Source organism: Cinclus cinclus, chromosome 3, assembly GCF_963662255.1.
Source record: "Cinclus cinclus chromosome 3, bCinCin1.1, whole genome shotgun sequence".
Taxonomy (NCBI): domain Eukaryota; kingdom Metazoa; phylum Chordata; class Aves; order Passeriformes; family Cinclidae; genus Cinclus; species Cinclus cinclus.
Window position 1 is genome coordinate 49,741,384 of NC_085048.1, and position 23,000 is coordinate 49,764,383.

The 23,000-nt window shown below is 33.7% G+C and overlaps 1 protein-coding gene across 1 annotated transcript in view; it reads right to left on the reverse strand.

Moving 5' to 3' along the window:
- Positions 1-23,000, reverse strand: part of TBC1D32 (TBC1 domain family member 32) — a 71,022-nt gene that overhangs the window by 38,099 nt on the left and 9,923 nt on the right. The window contains exons 11-22 of the mRNA XM_062488766.1: positions 21,338-21,437; positions 20,943-21,080; positions 19,380-19,472; positions 18,984-19,126; positions 18,159-18,283; positions 17,039-17,240; positions 13,792-13,874; positions 12,009-12,147; positions 11,427-11,514; positions 9,854-9,972; positions 9,117-9,233; positions 6,305-6,393 (exon numbers count right to left, since the gene is read on the reverse strand). Of these exons, the coding sequence (XP_062344750.1) occupies positions 6,305-6,393; positions 9,117-9,233; positions 9,854-9,972; positions 11,427-11,514; positions 12,009-12,147; positions 13,792-13,874; positions 17,039-17,240; positions 18,159-18,283; positions 18,984-19,126; positions 19,380-19,472; positions 20,943-21,080; positions 21,338-21,437 (1,436 nt within the window). The remainder of the gene's footprint in view (positions 1-6,304; positions 6,394-9,116; positions 9,234-9,853; positions 9,973-11,426; positions 11,515-12,008; positions 12,148-13,791; positions 13,875-17,038; positions 17,241-18,158; positions 18,284-18,983; positions 19,127-19,379; positions 19,473-20,942; positions 21,081-21,337; positions 21,438-23,000) is intronic.

Consider the following 23,000-nt stretch of genomic DNA (forward strand, 5'->3'; position numbering starts at 1 on the left):
ATCCAAAGTAAACTATACTACAATCTCACTAATAAATGTGTGAATGCAGCATCAAATGGCCAGCTAAACAGAAAATGCTTACATCTCTGCTATAGACAGTGACATGATGGTGAAATGGAGGAATAAACTGGTCTTTCGTAAAAGGTTTTATTTTGGTTTGTAGTTCCTGCCTTCTACAGATACAGGCATGGCTGAATCAGCCAGTGCAAAATACATAGCATGATATTTGTAGAGAGCTCAGTTATGGGACAAGGTAAGGTGTTTCTTTTTTTCTCAGGAATAACTACTAAAAACTGAAGAGCAATGAAATAAATGAAGGACTGGAACCTCACTGAAGTAGCAGGACCTCCTTTTCACTAAATGACTATGTACAACACAAGTGAAATCCAAAGCCAAACTTGCATTAAACAATTCCAGTGTCATCATCATGGGGGACAGCCTCAAATCATATAAGGCCAGAGCTTACATTAACAATTTGGTTTATTCTTTATTATGCTTTGAGTAAGAGCCTGAAATTAATGAGAATGTGGATCCAAACAGTGAATGGCAATTATTAAGTGCCAGACCAGTAGACAAAGGCAAAGGCTAACAAAAAAACCCTAAAGAAGTCAAAAGCCACTCAGCCAGTGTTGGAACACAAAAGGTGTTTGGAAGCTTCAGCGAAGCAAAGCCTTGCACACTGCCTTTGCAAACTGAACAAAAGGCATTAGCAATGAGCAGAGGATGCCTCTGCACTTGCTCTAGCTAAAGGATCCAGGCTTCTAATTGTTCCACTGAGGAACAATTGGTTTGAACAACTGAACAAAGGTTTTGAAAAAATATATGAGTTCCTGGATAAACAAGTTACACCTTTGGTGCCTGGGGCACTGGAAGCTACTACCTCAGGGCAGTCATGTTTCTCTCAGGGAGAAAACTCAGGGACTAATCTATTCTTCACAATGTTTTTCACATTAAAAGATTTTCAAAAGAGCACCTACACCACTTCAGCCATCCCATGTACCTACAAATGATATGTAATGTGATTGCTGACGATAAAACATTACCCTAGCTAAACAAAAATGGTTTTCATAAGCATCACTTGCCAGCCTAGAGGACCCAGAAATGAAGGGTTTTAATTTCCCTTGGTTAAGTACAGAAAAAAAAATCAACCAACAAGTGACATCTGATGACAGAATCTACGGTTCCTATTTTAATTATAACTTTTTAAATTAATAAACCTAACAACTTCTATTAACATATAAATTAGCAAAAAATTGAAATAACTGTGCAACTACACAATCAGAGATAATGTGGAAGTACTCTCACATAATTCTGTTGCAAATCTCCATCACTAGTAGTCACTGCTAATCCAGACCCTGTCCCCTTTTACCTTTGGATTCTTCTACTCATAATACTTTTTAATAAAGAGAAAGGAAAAAAAAAAAAGACACTAAATATAAACAACATTGTGTTGCAATCACTGAAGTCACACATTCTCTTACTTAACAATACACATAATGCACATACAATTAAGGAATGACCTGTTTCATATGCTGAGACTACCACACTATTGAAATGCAATTACATAAGGGGGATGTTTACAATGCAGTTGAAAAAAGTAATGGAGAAAAATGCAGGGGTGTTTATTATTTGTACTTCCTCAATCACAAAGTTATCTTTTGCCTATCCTATTTCTTATCCATTTAATTCATTCACCTGGATTTCACTGGAGTGCTCTGGATGAAATTTTGACAGATACGTACTGCTTTAAGGCAAACTTCAAGATGCTTTTGATGATTGATTTTGACGTTAGTATAAGACATTTAAATTTGCTCTCCTAAATCTTTCTTTCCTGGCTTTTTTAGGGCAACAGAAATAGATGTAACACATTTTTATCATTTTCTGCATTCATCTGGTAAGCAAGAAAACATAAATAAAAATCATATTTACCATGGTATTTTATATGACAAAGAAAATGTGACCTAACAATGTCAAAATCTTTATTACACAAACCTGCAAATAACAAGCCAATATTCTTTTTCTATTTGCATCAGACAGTAACATTGCAATCCTGAGGCTGATACACATGAGCATATGACTTGGACTAATATTTACAATTTTCTACAATTCCACAGAAACAGAAATGCATTTATTCACACAGAGTACTGTAATAAATACTGGGTTTTCAGCCTTGCCTTACACAAGCTTAAAATGAATCCATTTTTCATTACAGTTCAAATTACACTTCTACAAAATGGGTTATCTTCAGATATCTCTAATGATAGGTAAGCACATTGTGTCTTTAAAATTAAACAGCCAAAATTTGCATATCTGAAGGAAAAGGGTTTACCCTCTGAATTTTTCAGGTATTTCCCTGCAGGCCAAACTCTTTAACAGAGTGCTCTCCTTGTCACTTGATGTCACTAGGAGGAGGCACCTCAGTGAAAAACTGTGGCGCTAACAAAGGTTCTTCTGATTCAGAATGTCCATACAAAAGATCTTTTGACTTCACAATATTTAGGAATTTTATTGACTTAAGTCAAAATAAGCCACTGGGGAAAAGCTAAGATAGCCAAAGTAAGAAAATGTCTAGTTTTCCTCTTTATAGTATTCAAATGCCCCGGCCATATTATCATATATCCACAAAAAAGAGAGTCCAGGAACAGTTATGTTATGAAAACAGTCTACTAAGTAAAAGGAATTTTTGCAAACCTGCCGGTAAACCAACTCTTATCCCCTCCAATTGCCCACAGTCTATGCATATTCCAGTAATGCTCTTTCACTTTCTGTTTCTTACTCAAGCCAATACTAATTGCACATCTTTGAATTTATTTTGGGGTATTGATACTGTTTAGGGACAAGAGCCTGATTATCAAAGGTAGAAATTTTTATTTTGCTACACTTTAAACCAGCTAACAAAACGGTGTCACTAACATTCACAGAAAAATTATTTTCTGAATAGAGAGAACAGCAATATGTAAATGCCTGAATAATGATTCAGGCAAAAACTTTCAAAATATATATATTATGCATATATTTTCTTGGCATGCTCTAAAAACTCAAAATCCATGAACGTCTTTACTGAAACAGTAGACAAATTGTGTTGATAATATATAAAATCATGAATCTGAAAGATTCCTTTGTAAGTTAGAGATTCAAAGAGCTTGGCCTTAAAAGGGAGGCAGTGAATACTTCGAGTGTAACATTTGATGAAAACTTATTTCTTATTTGCAATATATTTTAAAATCAGATCGATGGATACACTTGTATCAGAGAAATAAAGCTGATCATTAAATTAAGAAAATACTCTGTGTTTAGTATGTTAAAAACATATTGCTTTAATCACTGCTTTGAATTTCCTTTCTGTAGGATTTGTGCTCTGATGGCAAATTCAGAACCTTCCAAAACAGAAAGACTACTGAGAATTTCTGCATTAGCTCCTGTGCATCCAATTTTCAACCTGTACAAAACAGTGTCTGAGACAGCCTTCAGTGTTCTTTTATCAACTGATATTGGCCAACTGGGAGACTTCTTGATTTTAAATAAAGTGTAAATCTACTTTGAAGCTGAAAGCTGAACTGACAGTTTGAACATCTTTCTATACGCAAATTAGGAACTGTCTATATACTTGCACGTTTCTATTCCTATCTTCAACTTCTTGCCTAATGTTTGCCTTTAATAAATAAATAATTAATAATAATAATAATAATAACAATAATAATAGTAACATATTTTCTTTTCCAGTTAGCTTAAAAGGAACTTCAAGTGAACAAATCTCATCACAGAAACACATAATAGATGCAATTAATGGAATACCAGATCACTGTCTCTGAAACTACTGAAGAATCATCCTAGGCCAAGATACTTCCATGAACTTAAAAAAACAAACAAAAACCAAACCAAAGCAAAAATCCCAAACAAACAAACAAAACTCCTAACAAAACCAAACAATATCAACAAGAAAACTGAAGGAATTACAGATTTGGCTACAGTTTGTGGTGGAACTGAATATTTCACCCTTGACCACACAAACCCCAATCTATGTGAGTGCACCATAGGGAGCATTCTTTAAAGACTAAGAGATATTGGCTATGCACACCATATCTAGCATCCCTATGTTTTCCCTTTGATTTCTACTGCATGCACACCACTTTACACAGTAGTTAAGCTTGAAAAGGAAAACTGACAGCAGAGCCTCTACCAGACTGTCCTTTTAAAATTATAATTCAGAATTCATACTTATTCAAAATGAAGAAAACTATCCACCACAGAATGCAATAATAACACTACAAATATTAATATATGCACCTGTACATTTTGGATTAAACAGACTGTGGAAATACCTATGCATTTTATTTTTATATTCAATTAAATTTCAAAAAAATTGAAGACACTGAAGTTCAGTATACACACGAAGGAAAATGTAGTTCTAAATTACAGAAGTTGTGTAACAATCAAGTAAGTAAATGTATAACTGTTTTGAACAACGAAAGCAGGACCTTACAGTATAAACTGCAAGTTAAACACATCTGAAGTTCAGCACTCAGCTCTGTGTGGGCCCTATATATAAACATATTGTATGGCTGTGTAGGTCTGTGAACAATTAAAATAAAGTGGGTTTGGTTGTACTATCAGCATGAAGTCTAGCAGAAATGCTTCTAAACACATTCTTCACAAAATTATACTGTTTTTTGATGCCGTAATTATCACAAACACCTAAATATTGGATTTCTACATAACAACAAAGAGAAATGTAGATCTTTTGCTCTCGTTACCACATTTTCAGATCTGTTACACATCTAATATTATTTGGTCTATCTACTGCTATACTTAGAACTCTTGATGGAATTGGGTCAAGAAGCAAACCTTGGCACACAGAGCAAGGTTCATTTTACAGAACATGGGTGTCTGCAGTCATTAGCATACATAGGAAAGATCACGGAACTTTAAAATGAACTGTATAACTCTCATGTTCAGGTAATATAGGCCACAGTTACTTCCAAATCTTAATACTCTAAATAAATACTCTAAAAATTGCAAATCCTGAGTCAGAAGGGACTCATCAGGGCCTAGTCCAACTCCAGGCCTTGCACCCCAAGGACACCCCAAGAATCACACCACGTGCCTGAGAAGGTTGTCCAAATGCTTTTTTTTAACTCTGTCAGGCTTGGTGCTTTGCCCACTTCCCCAGGGAGTCTGTTTCAGTGCCCAACCACCCTTTATATTAAATTGCAAAACATCTCATTTTCTCTCTAATTAAATCAATGGAAGTTCTGTCAAGTTTTCTATGGAGTCAGTCTATTCCTAAATGAAGAACAATATTTTATTTTTCAAACTTCATCTTAAGACTTCTCATCGCTATATAAACTAGTGATTTCCGCCAAAGCAGCATTTATAACTTCTGATTTATATCTCAAAATCATATATCTCCCAACTTCAATCTCTGCCACTGTTCATCTCCTCTATGCTCATCCTTATCAACAAATGATACTGTATCTTATTATATGTATCTGGTTATTCATATATAGTACAAAATAATTTTACTGTGATATCAAAGAACAAATATGGCTACAAAAAGCTAATGTTCAAGAACCTAATCTGTTAGACTATATCCTGCTCAAGCAAGGCTACCAAAGTTTTCCATATTATGAAGTACAATCCAATAGATTTTTATTTCAACTCTCTAAAATAAGTTCCTAACAAAAACTGTGAATTCAAGGATTTCTATATTCATCCTTGGAAAACAGAATAAAAATGCAGAAACTAATTTCTATGTTAAAATTATTACGCACTGAATATTACAATACATGAGCATTACAGTGTGAGCATCTTATAAGATGCAAATGATTCTTCAGGTTCTTTCTTTCAGGTTCTTCTAGAAATATTCTTCTAGAATCAAATGCTACACTCCTCAAACTTAGTTTTTGTGAAATAGGTCATAATAAAACAAATACTTCAAAAAACTATTTTAAGTACATGGAGACCTCAAAAACCAAACTGACATAAATATAGTAAAAACAATTCTAGTATTTTGGTGTACAGTGCATGTACAACTTGTTTTTTACAGTCAAGTAGGCAAAATAATATGCAGTTTCTACACTTCTCATATTACAATACATCCATTAACAGGTAATAAGATTAGATTCATCACTGTTCTCATTTTGTAGGCCATTTTTCATTTAATCTTCTTATGGTAAAAAAAGGAGAATTTCACCTCCATACATAGTAAAACCCAAACAATGTTATCTTGTCAGAAGCAACACATCCAAACATATTATATCCTATTTAGTTAATGTGACCAGAGAATAAAAAACATGCATCTTACCTCAGACCAAATATATGGGATTGTTCATAATTGAATAAGGAATGAATTTTAGCTTCTGAGTTCAAAATTATAAGCCTGTCAATGATATCCTGTCAAAGGAAGAGAAATGCAAAAAAAAAAGTATGCTTTTATAATTTACTTACATCATAGTTTCATAGGGATACTTACTACTGAATAAAAGTTATTATTGAAACACATACTGGAATTATTTTTGTAATAGGAGGTGTTTTCCACACAAAATCCAAGGCAAAAAATGAAGGCAAAAATGGCAAAAATTTCTTAACCATGTAGAAGGTGAGGAAAAAAAATTGTTAAAAAAATATAAATATACAAAAAAGATCCTTAGATGATAGTATCAACTATCCTAGTTCTTCTTTAGTACTGAATCACAATAAAAACTTAAAATATTTTTGTATGTTTGAAGTGTGTACATGTCTATTTTAAGGAAGAGAAAAGCAACTGCTTTAGTATAATAACCCTTTCTCACATTGATTAGTACTACATGCTTGAAGACACAGCCATTTAGTCTCAGTTTATCAAGGCTTGGCTCAGATGTTGAGGCTTACACCTTTCATCTTGGAGGATCTCATGTAACAGACAATGACTTGTGGCTGCTTCCCACTTTTTCCACAAAGCCAACATAATTATCTTCCCCTCTGGCTCACTGCATATGCAAACTGCTTCCGAAGAAATTATTTTGTTAAAGAAACTAAGAATTAACAAGACTATTCCGTGATGTTATCATGTCAGAGACAGATTGCTGTGCTATGGTCATAAGAAGCAGATTACAAAATCCTTACAAGTTTTAGTTAATCTTGATTAATGACGAAGTTTTATTTTCTCATGTTTTAGAAGTACAGTTTCAGAGACAGCAGAGGGAGTTATTATTCACCTAATTAGATGAATGACTCATTTCAGTAAGATCACTGAAGACAATCACCTGTTCTAATGTTTTTCAAAGCTACAGGTCTAGAGGGTACCTTCCAAACTAGATTCCCCTGCATATATATATATATACTGAAGAAACCCTCAAAGACTGGAGGCAGGCAGAAGAACCCTCATTTATGCGTTCCATTTTCTAAAATAATTGTACATGCTAAACACAGTAAAGAGAAATCTTGCACGTATTAAGAAAAATTTTCCTAAGGGCGCAAATAAAAACCTGATTAGTCTACAGTTAAAAGTTGTAAAAGCTCAACTGATAATCTGTTCGGTCAATGACACAGCTAGTCTGATAAAAATACAAAGGAGGTAAAAATGTTTAAATCCTGGGTATTCAAGAAATAAAGGATATACAAAAATTATTAACTTTTGTGCATTAGCAAATACATTGCCACAGACTTGTTTATGCTAAACTATAACACAATTCAGAAATAGAGAAAAAACACACACAAAGTAGTTCGTACCTTCCAATCAAATCTTCTAGTGGCACAGAAATTGCTTTTACTTTGCTTTCTGTAGTTATATCTGGTCAAAATCTTTGATCTTTTGCTTTCTGAAATCACTGCCAAAACCATGGTTATAACCATATAAACCAATATATCTTCCTAACTTCAGAAGTTTTCTGAGTACTTAGACTCATCAGAGGATCTGACTATTTCCTTCCTGTTAACTACATAATCTTGGATGCCTGTAATCCACTGCTGCGCAGTAGTTGAGTGAGACAAGCCTCATCCAAAACATCTTTATCTCCTTGGGGAACTTTGAACAATTGTATCACTACTGACAGTTCTAGAAACTTACAAAATTTCATAGAAATACTCAAGCACCTCAAAAGTTAGAATAACACTGGATTTAAAAAGTTATAAGAAATAATTCTCAAGATCTACCACAATTTGAGTGCTCTCAGATATTTATTGTCTTCAGCATACAGCTATCTCACTCCCAGTTCTTTAAAAATCTTGATAACTGAAAAAAGTGATCCATTGGTGAACACACTAGAATTGAGTAGTTTGGAAAAATGAAATTTATCATGCAATTTCTTCCTGAAATCATCAAAACACTATTGCAAAAAAGAACTCAAAAATCCCTTCCACAAATGACACACACTGTTATGATAAACTCTTTCTAAACAATTTAAAATATCACCAATCCAGAGCCTGTGCTAAACAAACACTTAAACATAACAGCAATTTAAAGTGCCAACCCATTAGAAAAGAAAAACAAAACTGATTTTAACTGCCACACAAGGTCACAAATTACTTGTCTGTGCTTTGTAGATGAGAAAAAAAGCTGTAACTGACTGCAGTAGAATGATTGAATACAAAATAATACTAAATATGGAAATGTTGATGCTATTTTTCTGAAGCATGTCTTAATCAGTAGCTTTTCAATTACTGATTTTTTCCTTTGTGTGAATCATGTGTCCTATTAAAAAAATAGCCTGAGGCATGGGGCTTTTATGTTTTCATTTTGGTTTTTTTCTCTATTCTTTTTAAATCCACAGATAGTAAGATAGAGAAATGCTGCATAAAATACAAGTATACATATTTTTCAACATTTTCCTATATGTAACTGTATGCACATACAAACGTGTTTATTTATGTTAATTTTTTCTATGGACAAACACAATTCTAACACAAGTCAAGAAAGATGAACTTTAAATTAGGCATTATAATTATATTACCTTGAAGACTTCAAAATGAAAATTTAGGTTAATATGTGCATATACTGCCCTCATGCTGCATATAATACAAAATGCAGAAAAAAATCAAACTCTTTCAATAAAGAAAAAAACTTATTCTTTTATAATTGTAACATTTTCTCAGGAAAAAATGTCTTCACAGAAGTATTTTTCTTTCAAAGCACTTACAATTATATCTGTGGGTACTTCACGGAATGAGTACATGGGTTTATTTGGTATATCTTGTTTACTCAGGAGCTCAAAAACTGCTGGGTAAGTGAGCACGTTTACCAGAAACAAAAAAGACTAGAGAAAGAAAAAAGGAACAACGGGGAATATTAATCAGTTAAGTGCATCCAAGTAAATGTTAGCAATTATTTGCCATTTACATTAACTTTGTCCTTATCCTTTACAGGCTGAACTTAACATAAATAGACTTGCCCAAAATAAGGCTGCATACCCTGGTAGGCATCTGGGTAAGCTAAAAGGGCAGTAGTGTCTGATACACTATTATCTATCTAATATCTAGTATTTATCAAATTGTACAAACAATTTTGAAAATTACAGTATTTCATTATCACATAATTCTAAAATCTGGAGACAAAGAATACTCTAAAACACATCACTCTTTCTGATTTTATTTCAGTAATGTGGACATAAACTGATGGCCAGAATTTAAGACTTAGTTTTGTCATGATTGGTATTCATTTTTTCATAGTTCATCCTTGGCATTGTCAACTACCATGCAATACAAGCCATCACTCAATATCAGCCATCACTCAACTAGTGTATTATACCAATTTTGACACCTGTGCAAAGAAGAAGGTATAGTTGTAATAAAAAAATAACAAAGATATATGTCATCCCATCAGAAACACAGTACTGTTTCTTTCCACACAAAAAGCTAAGATTAAATAATTTCTCACCTTTTGACAACTTTGGTCTATAGGGTCAACTGGAGTAGGTCTGGGTTGGGTTATCCTCAAATCATCTTTTCCACACTCCAAAAGAGCCCATAATTCAGTCAGAAGTGCCTTTATAAAGCCTAAAACAAATGTTTGTTCTAATAATAAGTTTCATATTATAAATAATTTACACCACAATTCTAACCAAGAATCACAAAATCCTCTATACTGACAGCTGAAATTTCACAACACAGATTGCCTTAGGATTACTATCCCTGCTATTCTCAATCCTTTAGTCAAAATTACCTTTCTAGAGCAGTCTGCTTACATTCTCTCTGCAATCTGCAACAATGGTTTCCAAAGACTATTACACTAGAGTAGGGTTATATTTATATATCTTCTATGTAAATATGCTTCTGACCTTCTTTAAGAAGTTAACTGCAATGGACCAAGGCTTAGCTACCATTGTCTCTCTGGTTCTAAAAATACAGATTCACAATATCTCATTTATAAATTAAAACATACCGCAGTGAAAAGGACTAGAAAAATCCCAAGTTTAAGAGAAGCATTACTAGCTGAATTTAAATTGTTAGAATTTAAGATGTTAAATATTGAAATAGAAGAGGAAAGAGCCATCTAACTCTGAACAATCTTCAAATGTAAGGGTTGAAAATCAATGCTGATTATTTTGGTATATCATTTGTCTCTGATGCCAAAGGGCATAAAAGGGCCATAAGAAGCAATTTTGCTGAAAACCTTAAAACAGGACAGATGGGTAACTCCTCAGTAGATCTGCTCCCTGCTTTGTGAAAAATCCCAGAGGCATAAATATGAAACTAATCAGTTTCGTTGACTGGCAGAATTTGCCTGCCTTTTTGACAGTCATTCAGTCAACACCAGCCACTTCTAGATACTCAAAAGAGATTATTTGAAACTTTTGTACCTCATGGTCTTCCTTAGAAACTTAAGACATGACCTTCATTTTATTGATGAGATTCTAGTTTTAATATAATGGCTACCTGGACAGTTAATGATATGGTAACAGTTGGGTTATCTGAGACTGACTCTGAAGGGACTTTGTCTGAATTGACAATTCTTCTTGTAGCACAATCTCATTTACATCCTGCTAATGTGTAACTGCACCAATGACATTCAGGCCCTTGCAGTTCCTCACCCTTTGAGCAGCCAGTAATTATGGAAAAGTACATACAAATTGCAGACATCAACAGTTATTCATTCTGATCTGCAGATCAATAAGAAGCACCTGCAAACTTATTTTTAAACAGTACAAATGCCTTCACACATATACAGGAAATTTCTGGAAATCCAAACTAGTGAAGTAAAGATTTTGTATAATATCAGAAGAAAAAAATAAAACAAACCCTAAAACACTGCATCAAGATTAATGAATAACTTGAAATCTGGAGATAATTAATTTCCATCAAGAACAAATTAGCAAATATTTAGGAGTTTTTGTTAAAACTGTGTAATTATTTTACACAGTTGATCTTTTTTTAACTTCTTTCTCACTCTCTTTCCAAAATGCAAGACTACAGCATGCAATTATTCATAATAATATCATTCTTCAATTTACCTGAATTCCGCAGAGCTACTGCAGCCATTGGTGTTGTTGCCATTTGTGTAACAATGATTCTATTACCAAAGTCTTCATATTCATTTGTCTGTTGATAAGAAGTATGTAAGTGCAGTGTTAGTTATTCAGAAGATATGAAACTCTCAAGTGATCTCTTAAATACTGATCTTTGTTAAACTTGTTTACAGAATTTAATCCACTTTATGTTTATACATGAGCAGTTCACAGATACTATCCTCTGCAGACTTACCAGGGTCAGATTCCTAACCAAACATCTTTATCAAGTATCTTATAAAAATTTAAACACAAAATACTGTGGTTGAGACATGCAATATGAACACATAAAAAAATTAGCATTATAATGCTTTTGCACTGATTCAGTAGGATGCCTTTGGAATTACTTTTTTTGTCCTAAAAATGCACATTATCTGATTTTTTTGTTTATATTACAAGCTTTGTCTAGCATATTTAGATTTCAACATGACCTAAAAATCTGCACTTAGAAGAAAAAATTATTTCTTTCTAGCATTTCAAACTTTACAGTAAAAAGTAAACTATATATAAAGACTCTGCAATGCTTACCTGGATTTTTTTTGATAAACTGTTAAACATAAAGTGCACACAGTCAAACATGGCACCTGTACTATGAAGCAGAAATAGTCCTTTGGGTGTGGTACAAAAATTCAGCAAGGCATCTAACAAAGTCTCTTCCCATAACAAACTGCAAGAGTAATAAAATAGCAATTAAAAACTATATGCAAAAAAGCATGGGAAAAAAGAAAAAGTACAATTTCTAACTCTGATAAACAACAGTACTTTACTCACTAGAGTCTTTGCTTAATTTATAAGTTTATGCTAGATTAAAAAGGCATTTGGGAAAAAGATAATATACTAGACTGCATTTTGTGCAAACATTCAAACTCAGTGTGGCAAAACTAAGGTTAGGTAAAAACACAGAAGAGAGAGATGATGTAATGAGAAACCCAAAAGACCTATGCTATCCTTAAATATATGCATGAATTACAATCTGACTCTATACAGTCTTAGATATTAACATGGCAGTTACATGTTGGCAAAACAGGCACAGAATTTCTCAGCAATGTAAAAACTCTATGAGGAGCTCACGTTTGAGGAGCTAGAGGTTCCTGCAAGAAATTGGTACAGAATTATGAAGAAAGGCACTGTACTTACACAACAGCTTCACACACTAAGAGCAGTAAATGGAAAATCAACATTGCTGTGAATTTTCAGACACCCAAATATTTTTAAATTTCTTATCTTAATGAATATAAACTTCTATAAAGGGACACTAAGTTTCAGTACAAAAGGAAGGACAACTTTCACTTGGTATGTATTAGGCTTTCAGCCAAAATGCTGCCAATCTTGCTACATAATATTTTGAAGGTGTAAATATGATTCAGCAGAACAGCATTAAAAATAAGCACCACATCAAAGGCATAAGATAAGCAGACAGCTGTTTTGTTCTGTGCTTTCTAATTCACATTTTCCTCGAACCAAGTTCTTTAGTCAAAGAGAATCAACTATACCTCAGTTTTGCATAGATCAGACACCACTCTCTAAGCCAAGAAAGTTCTCAAAGATCAGGAAGAACTTTGTAGCTCGACTGAGATCTATGCTAGGATAGCTTCTCTACCTACCACTGTCCTATTGGCAAAAACACTGCTCTGGGTGTGGCTGGGATAGACTGTGTTTTCTTCTAAGTAGCCAGCACAGTGCTGTTTTTTGGATTTAGGATGAGAATAATGCTGGCAGCACACTGGTATTTTAGTTGTTGCCAAACAATTCTTAGCACAGTCAAGAACTTTCTGGTTTCCCATGCTCTGCAAGTGAGTGGGTACACAAGAAACCATAAGAGAGCACAGCCAGGAGAGCAGAGCCAAACTGGCCAAGGGGATATTCCACAGCAGGGAAGCCATGCTTAGTACATAAAATGCAGGGAGTTGCCCAGAAAGTTGTCCAAAAAATCACTGTTAAGGTGTGAGCTGGGCATCGGTCAGAAGGCGACAAGCAATTGAGCTACGTGTCACTTGTCTGTCTTGTGTGTTACTTCTCTCCCTCTTTCTTTCCATTACTATTAATGTTATTATTACCATTAGTAGTATTACTATTATTAGTTTTGCTACATTTTGTTTCAAGTGTTAGACTGTTCATATCTCAACCCATAATTTTTTTTCCTGATTCTCTTCCCCATGCCATTGGGATGCAAATGGCTGTGCAGTATTTAGCTGCTAGCTGGAATGGAACTACAACAGTCTACAACAGGGTTACAAGATGTCTCAGTTGTAGTTAACACAGCAGTGTGTGTTCACACGTACACACGTGCATAAATTAAGTACCAAGTTACCTGGATTTTAAGTCTTGACTTATTGATGAAGTGGAGTCTGCATTAGTTACAGGAGTAGGTACTCTCTCTGAGAGCAAATTTGTCTGTAAAATGAAAATAAATAAACACCTCCTTAATGTTTATTTACACCATGTTTAAACTCCAGATCTTGTTCATTCTCTTGTTACATACAAAAGAAAAAAAACACAGTGATCAGGTTGTAGTCTAGTCTACACTAGACTGTAGCCTAAAATACAATATTCCACTACATGTTTTTTCGTCCAGAAAAGCTTATTTTATACTTCTTCCTTGGGTATAAACAATTTTAAAGCTAGAACATTTTAGGATTTTTTATTAGAATTCTTAAATAAACCTCTTTACTTTCCAACTGGAGACTCCCAAATGAAAAATTTGCATTTAAAAGAAAAAAAGGAAAAAATCTAACACAACTCTTTATTTCTGACACAGGTAATGGAAATAACAGCCTCTGGAGTCACTATATCAAACTTATTGATTAATTCTGCCACTTTTTCTTTTTATTCATAAATTATAGAAGTATGTCTTTATTGGTATAGATGTCATCAGAGTTACAGACACAAATATATACATATTTTATATTTGATAATTTAAATTATATTTGAAAATAACTGGCATGAAAAACTGCATATTTAAAATTTATTATTTGTTTTATATTAATGGGATAAAAAAATAAACCATTGAAATAAAGTGAGCAGTTATTAATTTGCTGCCTCATAAACGTGATGTACAAAATCAACAAGATTCTTCTATTAAACTAGTCAATTGTATTGCCAAGGAAAAAAAGGAATTTCTTTCTCCATCAGTCTTAAAACTCCAGGAGACATGTAAAAGAAAAGGATACAAATTACCAGTCCAGCCATTAAAAAAGTTACACTACTGCTTGGAAAGAATGCACCATGGTCAACTAGCTTTTGCTACACAACAAATGGCAAGATATTTTATAAACTTCAGGTGTTTTAAAATTGAAAAATGACAGAAAATAATTTTAAAAACAGTAAGATGATGGAGTTCACTTTCCTGTAATAACTTGCTAATTCTTAAAAGTCAAGAATATGTTGATTCTACTTCAGTTTATATTTGACTACAACAGTGAAGAAATAGCATTTTGTAGGGTAAACTTTGTTTTTGTTCAACACATTCAATCTTCTTATCTTGTACATGTCAAGACAATTTGTCTAAATTATGTTCTGTATTATAGTAAGGGGTTTTAATGTGGAAAGAAGTCTTTTGTACAAAGTGCAAATGCCGATTTTTTAGAGGAAATAACTGGAAATGTCCATCAGAAGCTTTTAAGACTGTCTGTGATAAACATTAAATAGAATAACAGACCGGTTTGTGTAAGACTAATGAGTTACACAATAGGAAAGCATCAAAAATAAGATTGCTGAATTACGTAAATTACAGCATGAATCTAGGAACTAAGCTCCTTAACTCAATAAAAATCCTCAAGTTTTCAATGCAAGGAAGAACATAAGTTTCAAAAGCAACATTATTTGATGAGAAAAAAAATTTAATGTGATATAATTATGATTTTAAGTAATAATATATTTTATTTGCAAGACAATGTATGCCTTAATGGCAATATTAATATATGAAACATTGAGAAATACCCACAAACTGGTGATTTAATATCTTCTATTCATGTTCTACCCTTCTGGTATTTTCTGCCTCAGTTTACATTGTGACTGTATTTTTTAAATATCTCATCATAATAAAAGCATACAGTAGAAGCATACAAGAAGAAGGAAGAATAGCTGTTCCATTCATTTTCCCTCCCACTGCCTCGCCTCCAGAAAACAAACAAATTTAGTCTTTTAGTCCATTCTTTGTTCCAGGTCGATCTGATCCCTCTCTAAGATATAAAAAGTTAGTCCCATTTTTCAGTGTGAAGTGAATAACACAGCCAGACTTTGGTTTTCCACTATGAGTCCTAACATCCACACTTCAAATATGCTTTCAGTTAAGCTGAATGCCAAAGTTGGAGATTTGTTTGCTACCTTTACCTAAATTGTACCACTGTTATTTTAATGACTTAAATGTTGGAATTTGCTTCCCTGTGAACTTTTTGAAAACTGCATTTGTAGGATCTGTCATAATTTCTCCACCTTAAGCGATTTTTTGCAATACACAAGAATGCTCGTGCTGCATGTCACTATCAGAACAATGAAAATAGAATAGACGATGATGAGGGGACTGAAGCACCATCATTTATGAAGCAAGCCTTAGAGAGTTGGGCTGTTCAGTCTTGAGAAGAAATGACTGAGAGGGGTCTGACAGTATCTGAAAGGAGGGTGTCAAGAGGAGGGACTTAGGCTCTTCTCTGTGATGCCAAGAGGGCAAGAGGCAGTGGGCAGAAACTGATGCACAAAACATGAACATGAGGAAGAACTTCTTTACTGTGCAGGTGGCCAAGCACTGGAACAGGTTGCCCAGAGAGGTTGTAGAGTCTCCCCCACTGGAGATACTCAAGAACCCTCTGGACACACCATCCTGTGCCATGTGCTCTAGGATTACCCAGCTTGAGCAGGGAGGCTGGACCAGCTGACCAATTGTGATTCCTTCCCATCCTACCCAATCTGTGATTCTGTGATAAAAGAAAAAAGGCGCACAGAACTGTTGGATCCAACCTCTTTCTTTCATGTAGAAAAAACATGTGACTAGCAATCAAACTGAAGTTGAAGAACAAAGTCTAAACTTTATAACAAATCTGTGTACACAGGTACGACAAAAAACTCTTGCCTGGCACTTCTCACTATGGTCTCTTGGGAATATTTCAATGTCAGCTCACTATTTAACAAATAATTGCAATCTGCTTCTTTTTTTTTTTTTTTTCCTCTGTATCTCCCACATGACACAAACCAGTTTAACTAAAAACTGCTAGGAGTACAACTCAGGAGTATCTTCTTTCAAAATATTCCAAACCAAAAATGAAGGAAAGATCTGTGGTAGACAGTGGTTATCATGACATCAAGTGACTTCTACCATCAAGGACAACAAATGACAGATCTATCAATGTATCAAGAGTTCCTGTTTTAATCTTAGGCATAGAAGTCTCAAATTAAACTTCTGCTAGGTTGACACTCAGAAGGAAAATTTGCAAGTAGAACTTAATTTTTTACATTTTCAAGTACTATTTTACTGCTTAAAAATAGTTAACCTCTAAGAACAATTATTACACAAGCTGAACCTCTTACAATAAGGTTTTTCCCAATGCAAAAGCAAGCTTTACCTTTCTCCAGGCCTCTGCAATAGATTCATGCAAGCCATAAGGAATTAGCATCTGTAGGCCTTCACAAGTTCTGTACATTTGACGGCATACAAAAATGAAAGCTCCTTTAATAACTGGCATAAGCTCTGATCCAGATAAAAGAGAAATGTTGTCATGAAGAAGTTTCTTTGTGAACTGAACAAGTACATGAGCAGCTGTAGGACTAGAAATAAAATAATACATTTAAAATTTTGTTTTGTAGCAACCCTTGAAACAAATCCTCTGACTAAACTTATTTAAATGTTTAGGGGAAAATGAACTATGGAAAGAGAACTATGACCCACTATGGAAGTATGAACTATACTGTAACTTGTAACACCAGTCAGAAGAAATGTACAAATAGTTATATGCAATGCAAAAATATATCCATTACCTATCACACAGTCCACAGGCCCATGAACTACACAGACACTATGTTTTATAGGATTCCAGTCGGGAAGAAAATTCTGAGATTTCTCCATTTAGAAGATGTACATTCCAAACAAACATTTTCATGACCTGCAGTTTAACTATTTTCAAGGCTCATCTCAGTTCTACTGCTGTTACAAGTTTTAGCATCACCTAACTATATTCCACCCATAGGAACACACTGATCCTAAATTAGGTACAGCGCTACACATGGAAGCTTCTTATACAAGATCTGTCTCTACTAGATTGATTGAAATGTGAATGCTACATTAAATCTATTCTTTAAATGAATTTGGTTGTTTTTAATACTTATTCTAAAAACAAAGAAAACTGAAGAGAGGCCTTTGGTCTGAACAGTAACACCATGAATATAATGGAACTATATTCAAAGAAAGGAAAGCTCTCACATGAATTAAAAAATTAAGAAAAACATTAAATTACTATTACTATTATTATTATTTATTTACATTGTCATTTCACCTGATTCTAACATAAATATCTCCCTCATACATTCTATAAATCAGTTACTACTTTAATTTATACAGATATTTTACTCAAAGAAAACCAAAATATGTTATGTTATAGATAAATGAAAGATGAGAAAATGAGTCTTTGTAAGAACAATGTAATTCACTGAAGCGCTCACTAATGCAATCCATTCATGCACTCTTACGTGTCTTTGGCATTGTTTTCATTTTCTCCATAAAGAAGAAGAGAAAGACCATCTTCTGAAGCAGCAATCCTTGCCAAAATATCAGCTACATCAAGTAAAGTGGTTTCAAGACAGTTTATATGCACCTATTTGGAAGAGGGGGAAAAAAAAAAAAGGAAGCTTTAAATTCAATGCTTTTGTGAAAGCTGTTTTTTCAAGTCTGTCTTAGGTATGCAGAACCTGAAGGTCACCTTTCTGATGATTTCTTAATATCTTAAACACAGTAAGTTAACAGCCTGTGTTCAAATGTCATCACACAGAAATCTTCATTACAAAGAGCACTAATTCCCAATATTTTCATAAAATGTTTACCAAAAAAGAGATCAAAAAACCCTTCTTCTTTTATCAATCCAGAAAATAATGGCTTCCCATGGAGAGTTATATATTTTACTTACACTAGTTATTGAGAACATCCAACCAACTGAATTTGAAAATAAAAGTAGGTTGCCTTTCAAATAGAAGGTAGAGAAAACATTCATCCAAGAAATATCCAAAAGACATCAGAAAAAAGCCAAAACCAATCAAAAAAAATGAAATAGTGTGTTTTTTCCAAAGGAAACAGTCTCACTACAGCACACTTTTTGCTACTATTCACAAGAATTCTATGTCAGACCAATCACAGCAACAGACTCAACTATTCAATGCACACTGTGACAGTTAATGTACAAAATACCAGAGAAGCTACCATATTACGTGAGTAAATAAACTTTCTACATAAAAAATATGTAGATATGGAAAGTTTAATATTCTGTACATGTAAAAATCATTTGGAGGATTATTACAAACCTCTGCGCCACTCAGCAAACTTTGAACAGGATGAAGCAGGGCATCTATCACTGTGTCTTTATACAAACATTCAGCAGCACATCCTGTTTGATCACAAAAAACTTGCAGAATCTCCATAACAAGACTTGCTGGAGAATAATTGTCTGGTGAACACAAGAAATACTTATTTATATTTTAGCTTCCACAAATAACCCTATATGACTTACATAGTTGCTTCTGAATTATTACTAATTTTGTTAAGTGCTGATTCAATATAGACGGAAGAAGAAAGGGTAAGGGTGGAAGGGAAGAGAAAAGCTGCACTAATAAGAGATAAAATTAAAAATTGCAGAAGAAGTTACCATATGCCTCATTAAACCCAAATATATTAGCATGTAAGGAAAAAGAAGCATTTACCTGTATCTGCTACCAAATCTGTCTTTGGGTAACTTGGAGAGTAATAAATAAGTTGAGCAAATAATACCAGCACATCAGTTATGGATACACTATCTATTAAAAAAAAAAAAAAGGAAAGTACTTTGTCAATTAAAGACTAAAAACACATAGAAGACTAAAAACACATAAAGACTAAAAACATATTAAAGACTAAAAACATATTAAAGACTAAAAAGACATTAAAGACTAAAAAGACATTAAAGACTAAAAAGACATTAAAGACTGATTTTGTAAATATATATAAAGAATCCTTTGCTGTATAGAGGAAATCAATTTTGCACAAATGTTAAAGCAAAGGACATACATATCCTTGGGACTCTACAAAGGTATTTCATGATCAACTTATAAGACTTGATCTTGCTCTCAATTTAGCCAATTGAAATTTTACAATGTCTTTCACTGCAACAAATGGCAGCTAATATTTGAAAATACTGAATATACCGAACTGTAGGAAAAAAAAGCATCACTTTACTATTAGATTAAGTGAAACAACAGGAAAAGACAGGCTGTCACACAGCTCTTTCTCAGGTCTGAAACAAATATAACAAATGTCACTAAATGCAAGATGGGAACAATTGCTCCAAGTTTAATGTAATTATGTTAATAAATCAGCCAATTTGTGAGGAAGGAGTTGCCATGTGTGAAGCTGAGAAGGGAAATATTAAGAAAAGAGATGGCAAATTTGTTACATTTCACAGGAAAATAAAAAAACAACCACCATCCCTGGATCTCTGCTGGACGGGTGTTACACTGTAATGCATAAATGATAAAAGCACTTCATTAGTAGATGTTTCTTATTCACAACTGCTCTCTGCACTGAATCTATCAAGTCTTGATCCTCTAACCAGAGGGACAAAAGAAAAGTCACAGAACTAGTATCCAGTAGTGTTTGGAATTCTACACTGAATTAGCAGAGAAATTAAAGCAATGAAATGCTACAATTGCCCTCACACACTTCTGTTTGCCAGCCCTGCACCATGTAGATTTCTCTGGCTGTCCAACAAGGGCTTTTCCATCTCATGCCTGGTGTCCCTACTAACATGTCTGTTCCACAGGTACGGAACTTTCCTTCTACTTTTATTTTATCTTAATTAACAAATTAAACTCAAGAGTATTTGTTTTCTATTTGCAATTTGATTTTTCTTTCACACCTGAAAAACAGTTTTCATCCCTGGACATGTCTCTCATCCAACTAATTGGATGGTTTGACAGAAGCTATTAGTCACACCTAGAAAAACTGAGTCACTTACACATTGATCCAACTGTCCTTCAACACAATATTAATATATTAAAAGTAAAACATCCAAGCAATCCTTTCAACCACATCCGTCAAAGAATAAAAAATTGTGTATAGATGCTCATATATAGATATATACACACACATACCACCATTATGAAAGCTTCCAGGCCCAGAATTGGTGAACACAGTATTGTTCTTCAATGTCCACAATACTGCAGTGAAAATATATAAGAATGGATACAGTTTTTCTCAACAGGTTCCATTTTCCTCAACTCTCCTCCTACCTTTTTTACTTTTTAGCTGTACTGGAAAGAGATTCTGGCCTTGCTTATAGATTAACAATCTTCCTAAGAGGCACAATGAATGAACAAAATAGATGTACTGCAATTCTGGTCCAGTGTAAGAAAAATTCTGCATATCACCTGTAAAAATAAAGTAAAAAAAAAATTAGAACTTTGCTCTTGTAGTTTACAGCACCTAAGTACTTCCTGCAACACAAGCATTTTGTATATAAAGACAGCTTAAGTAATTAACCACTGCTATTAGTTTTCTTTTAAAAGACAGTCATAGAACGTTTTGTGAATAAATAGAATAGATAGAATGTCTTCCTCTGCATGCTCAAAAACCCACACAAAGAGGATGTATGTGTATATAATGTGAGACATGCAAAGATACTCACTACAGTGCTGCTGTGAAAAGTCACTGACTTTGGAATTTTTATTAACTGCTGCCTTGCAAAATTCAAAATAATCAAGACACTGCTGGACCGCTGCATTAATCTGTGGAACAAAGCACGAAGTAATGTTACCTGATATTTCACAATTTCACAATTCACAGAATTCTCATGCTCTCTTTCATCCAAGTACTGTCCTTTAACACAAGAACTTAAATACCAACTTCAATTACTTCATTTTTCAGTGCTTTGGACAGATTAGTCAAGAGGAGACAAAATTTTACAGGGATAAGAAAATATACCACCATTATTATTACGTTATCACACAACCAGCTCTATATACATAAAGACAGTCTATGAAAAAGAGTAGAGAGAATGTGGAAGTGTTTTGAGAAGTCAACTGCAATCTGTGAATGCCCTATTGTCATTACTATTGAAGATTTTAAATTTCCACATGTGAAAAACTTTGTCTTGAATACACTTACTAAACTGAAGGCAGTTGGCTGCCAGGTGCTGTCAGTGTTATTACTGTTCTTGGTGGTATATCATTGTCATAGCATTACAATCTAATCAAGATATATAAAAGCTAAAATTTATAAGTATGGTTGTAGCAAGGAAACCCAAAGCACATTGTCCTGGTTTCAGCTGGGATAGAGTTAATTGTTTCTATTTTCTTATGATCTGGGAAGAAAAGTTATAGATTTATTCCAGCTTAGAGCTACCAAGATTTATTCACAAGTGTAAATATTCAGACCTACACAATAAACAAAACCCCAACCTTAATCAGATGTTTACCTTCTGCTTATAAATTAAACTACCCTGCTCATGGACTTTCTATTATAAACTCTTTGTTGCATGGCTCATGCTTTATTCTATGGCCTGTTCTGTACACATAGATAAAGGTCTCTTATAGTTGTCTGTGTCCTTTTCTCCACCTTAAGGTTTTATCGGTCCCATATATTTTATATTTTATTTCATTTGTATGACAAGATTTTATAAAACATAGCCAAGTCCTGTTTATATGAATGGATCTCACATCTACAGTAGTCTTATTAAAAACAATGAAAATTCCATCCCCGTAAAGAGATCTGCCCACACAAAATATATGATGGGACTAACAGCTATATTACTAAATATATTTTCCCAGTTTGATTTATCTTGTTGACTTTGAACCCTTAATGCTTCAGAGAATACAATGGCAGTTTTTTTAGCCTCTTTTCATCAGAAGTCCAAATTTAGCACAGTGTATTTATGGTATTTATCATGCACCATTTGTCACTTTTATGCTTTTTTTGGAAATACTTCTAAACAACAATGAAATGTAACAAAATAATAAATTATAATCCTAAGTAAACACCTGCAATAAAATAGTGAAGTTCCCCTTCCTCAGATCTGGCCATACACACTTCTTTGCATTTATTATTTAAGCAAAGAAAAAATGAAATAAAAAATTAAAATTCCAAAAGTCTTATCTAGCTGAAGAACATGGAACAGCTAAGAAAAAAAAATAATAATAAAAATTGTCCACTATGTGCATAAAAAGGCTAAGTAGCAAGTAAACTTGCCTCAGTAATTCATAGAATTGTAGAATGATCTGACCTGAAAGGGACCTTAAAGATCATCTAGTTCCAAACAATGCTGTGGGCAGGGATACCTTGCACCCCCATCC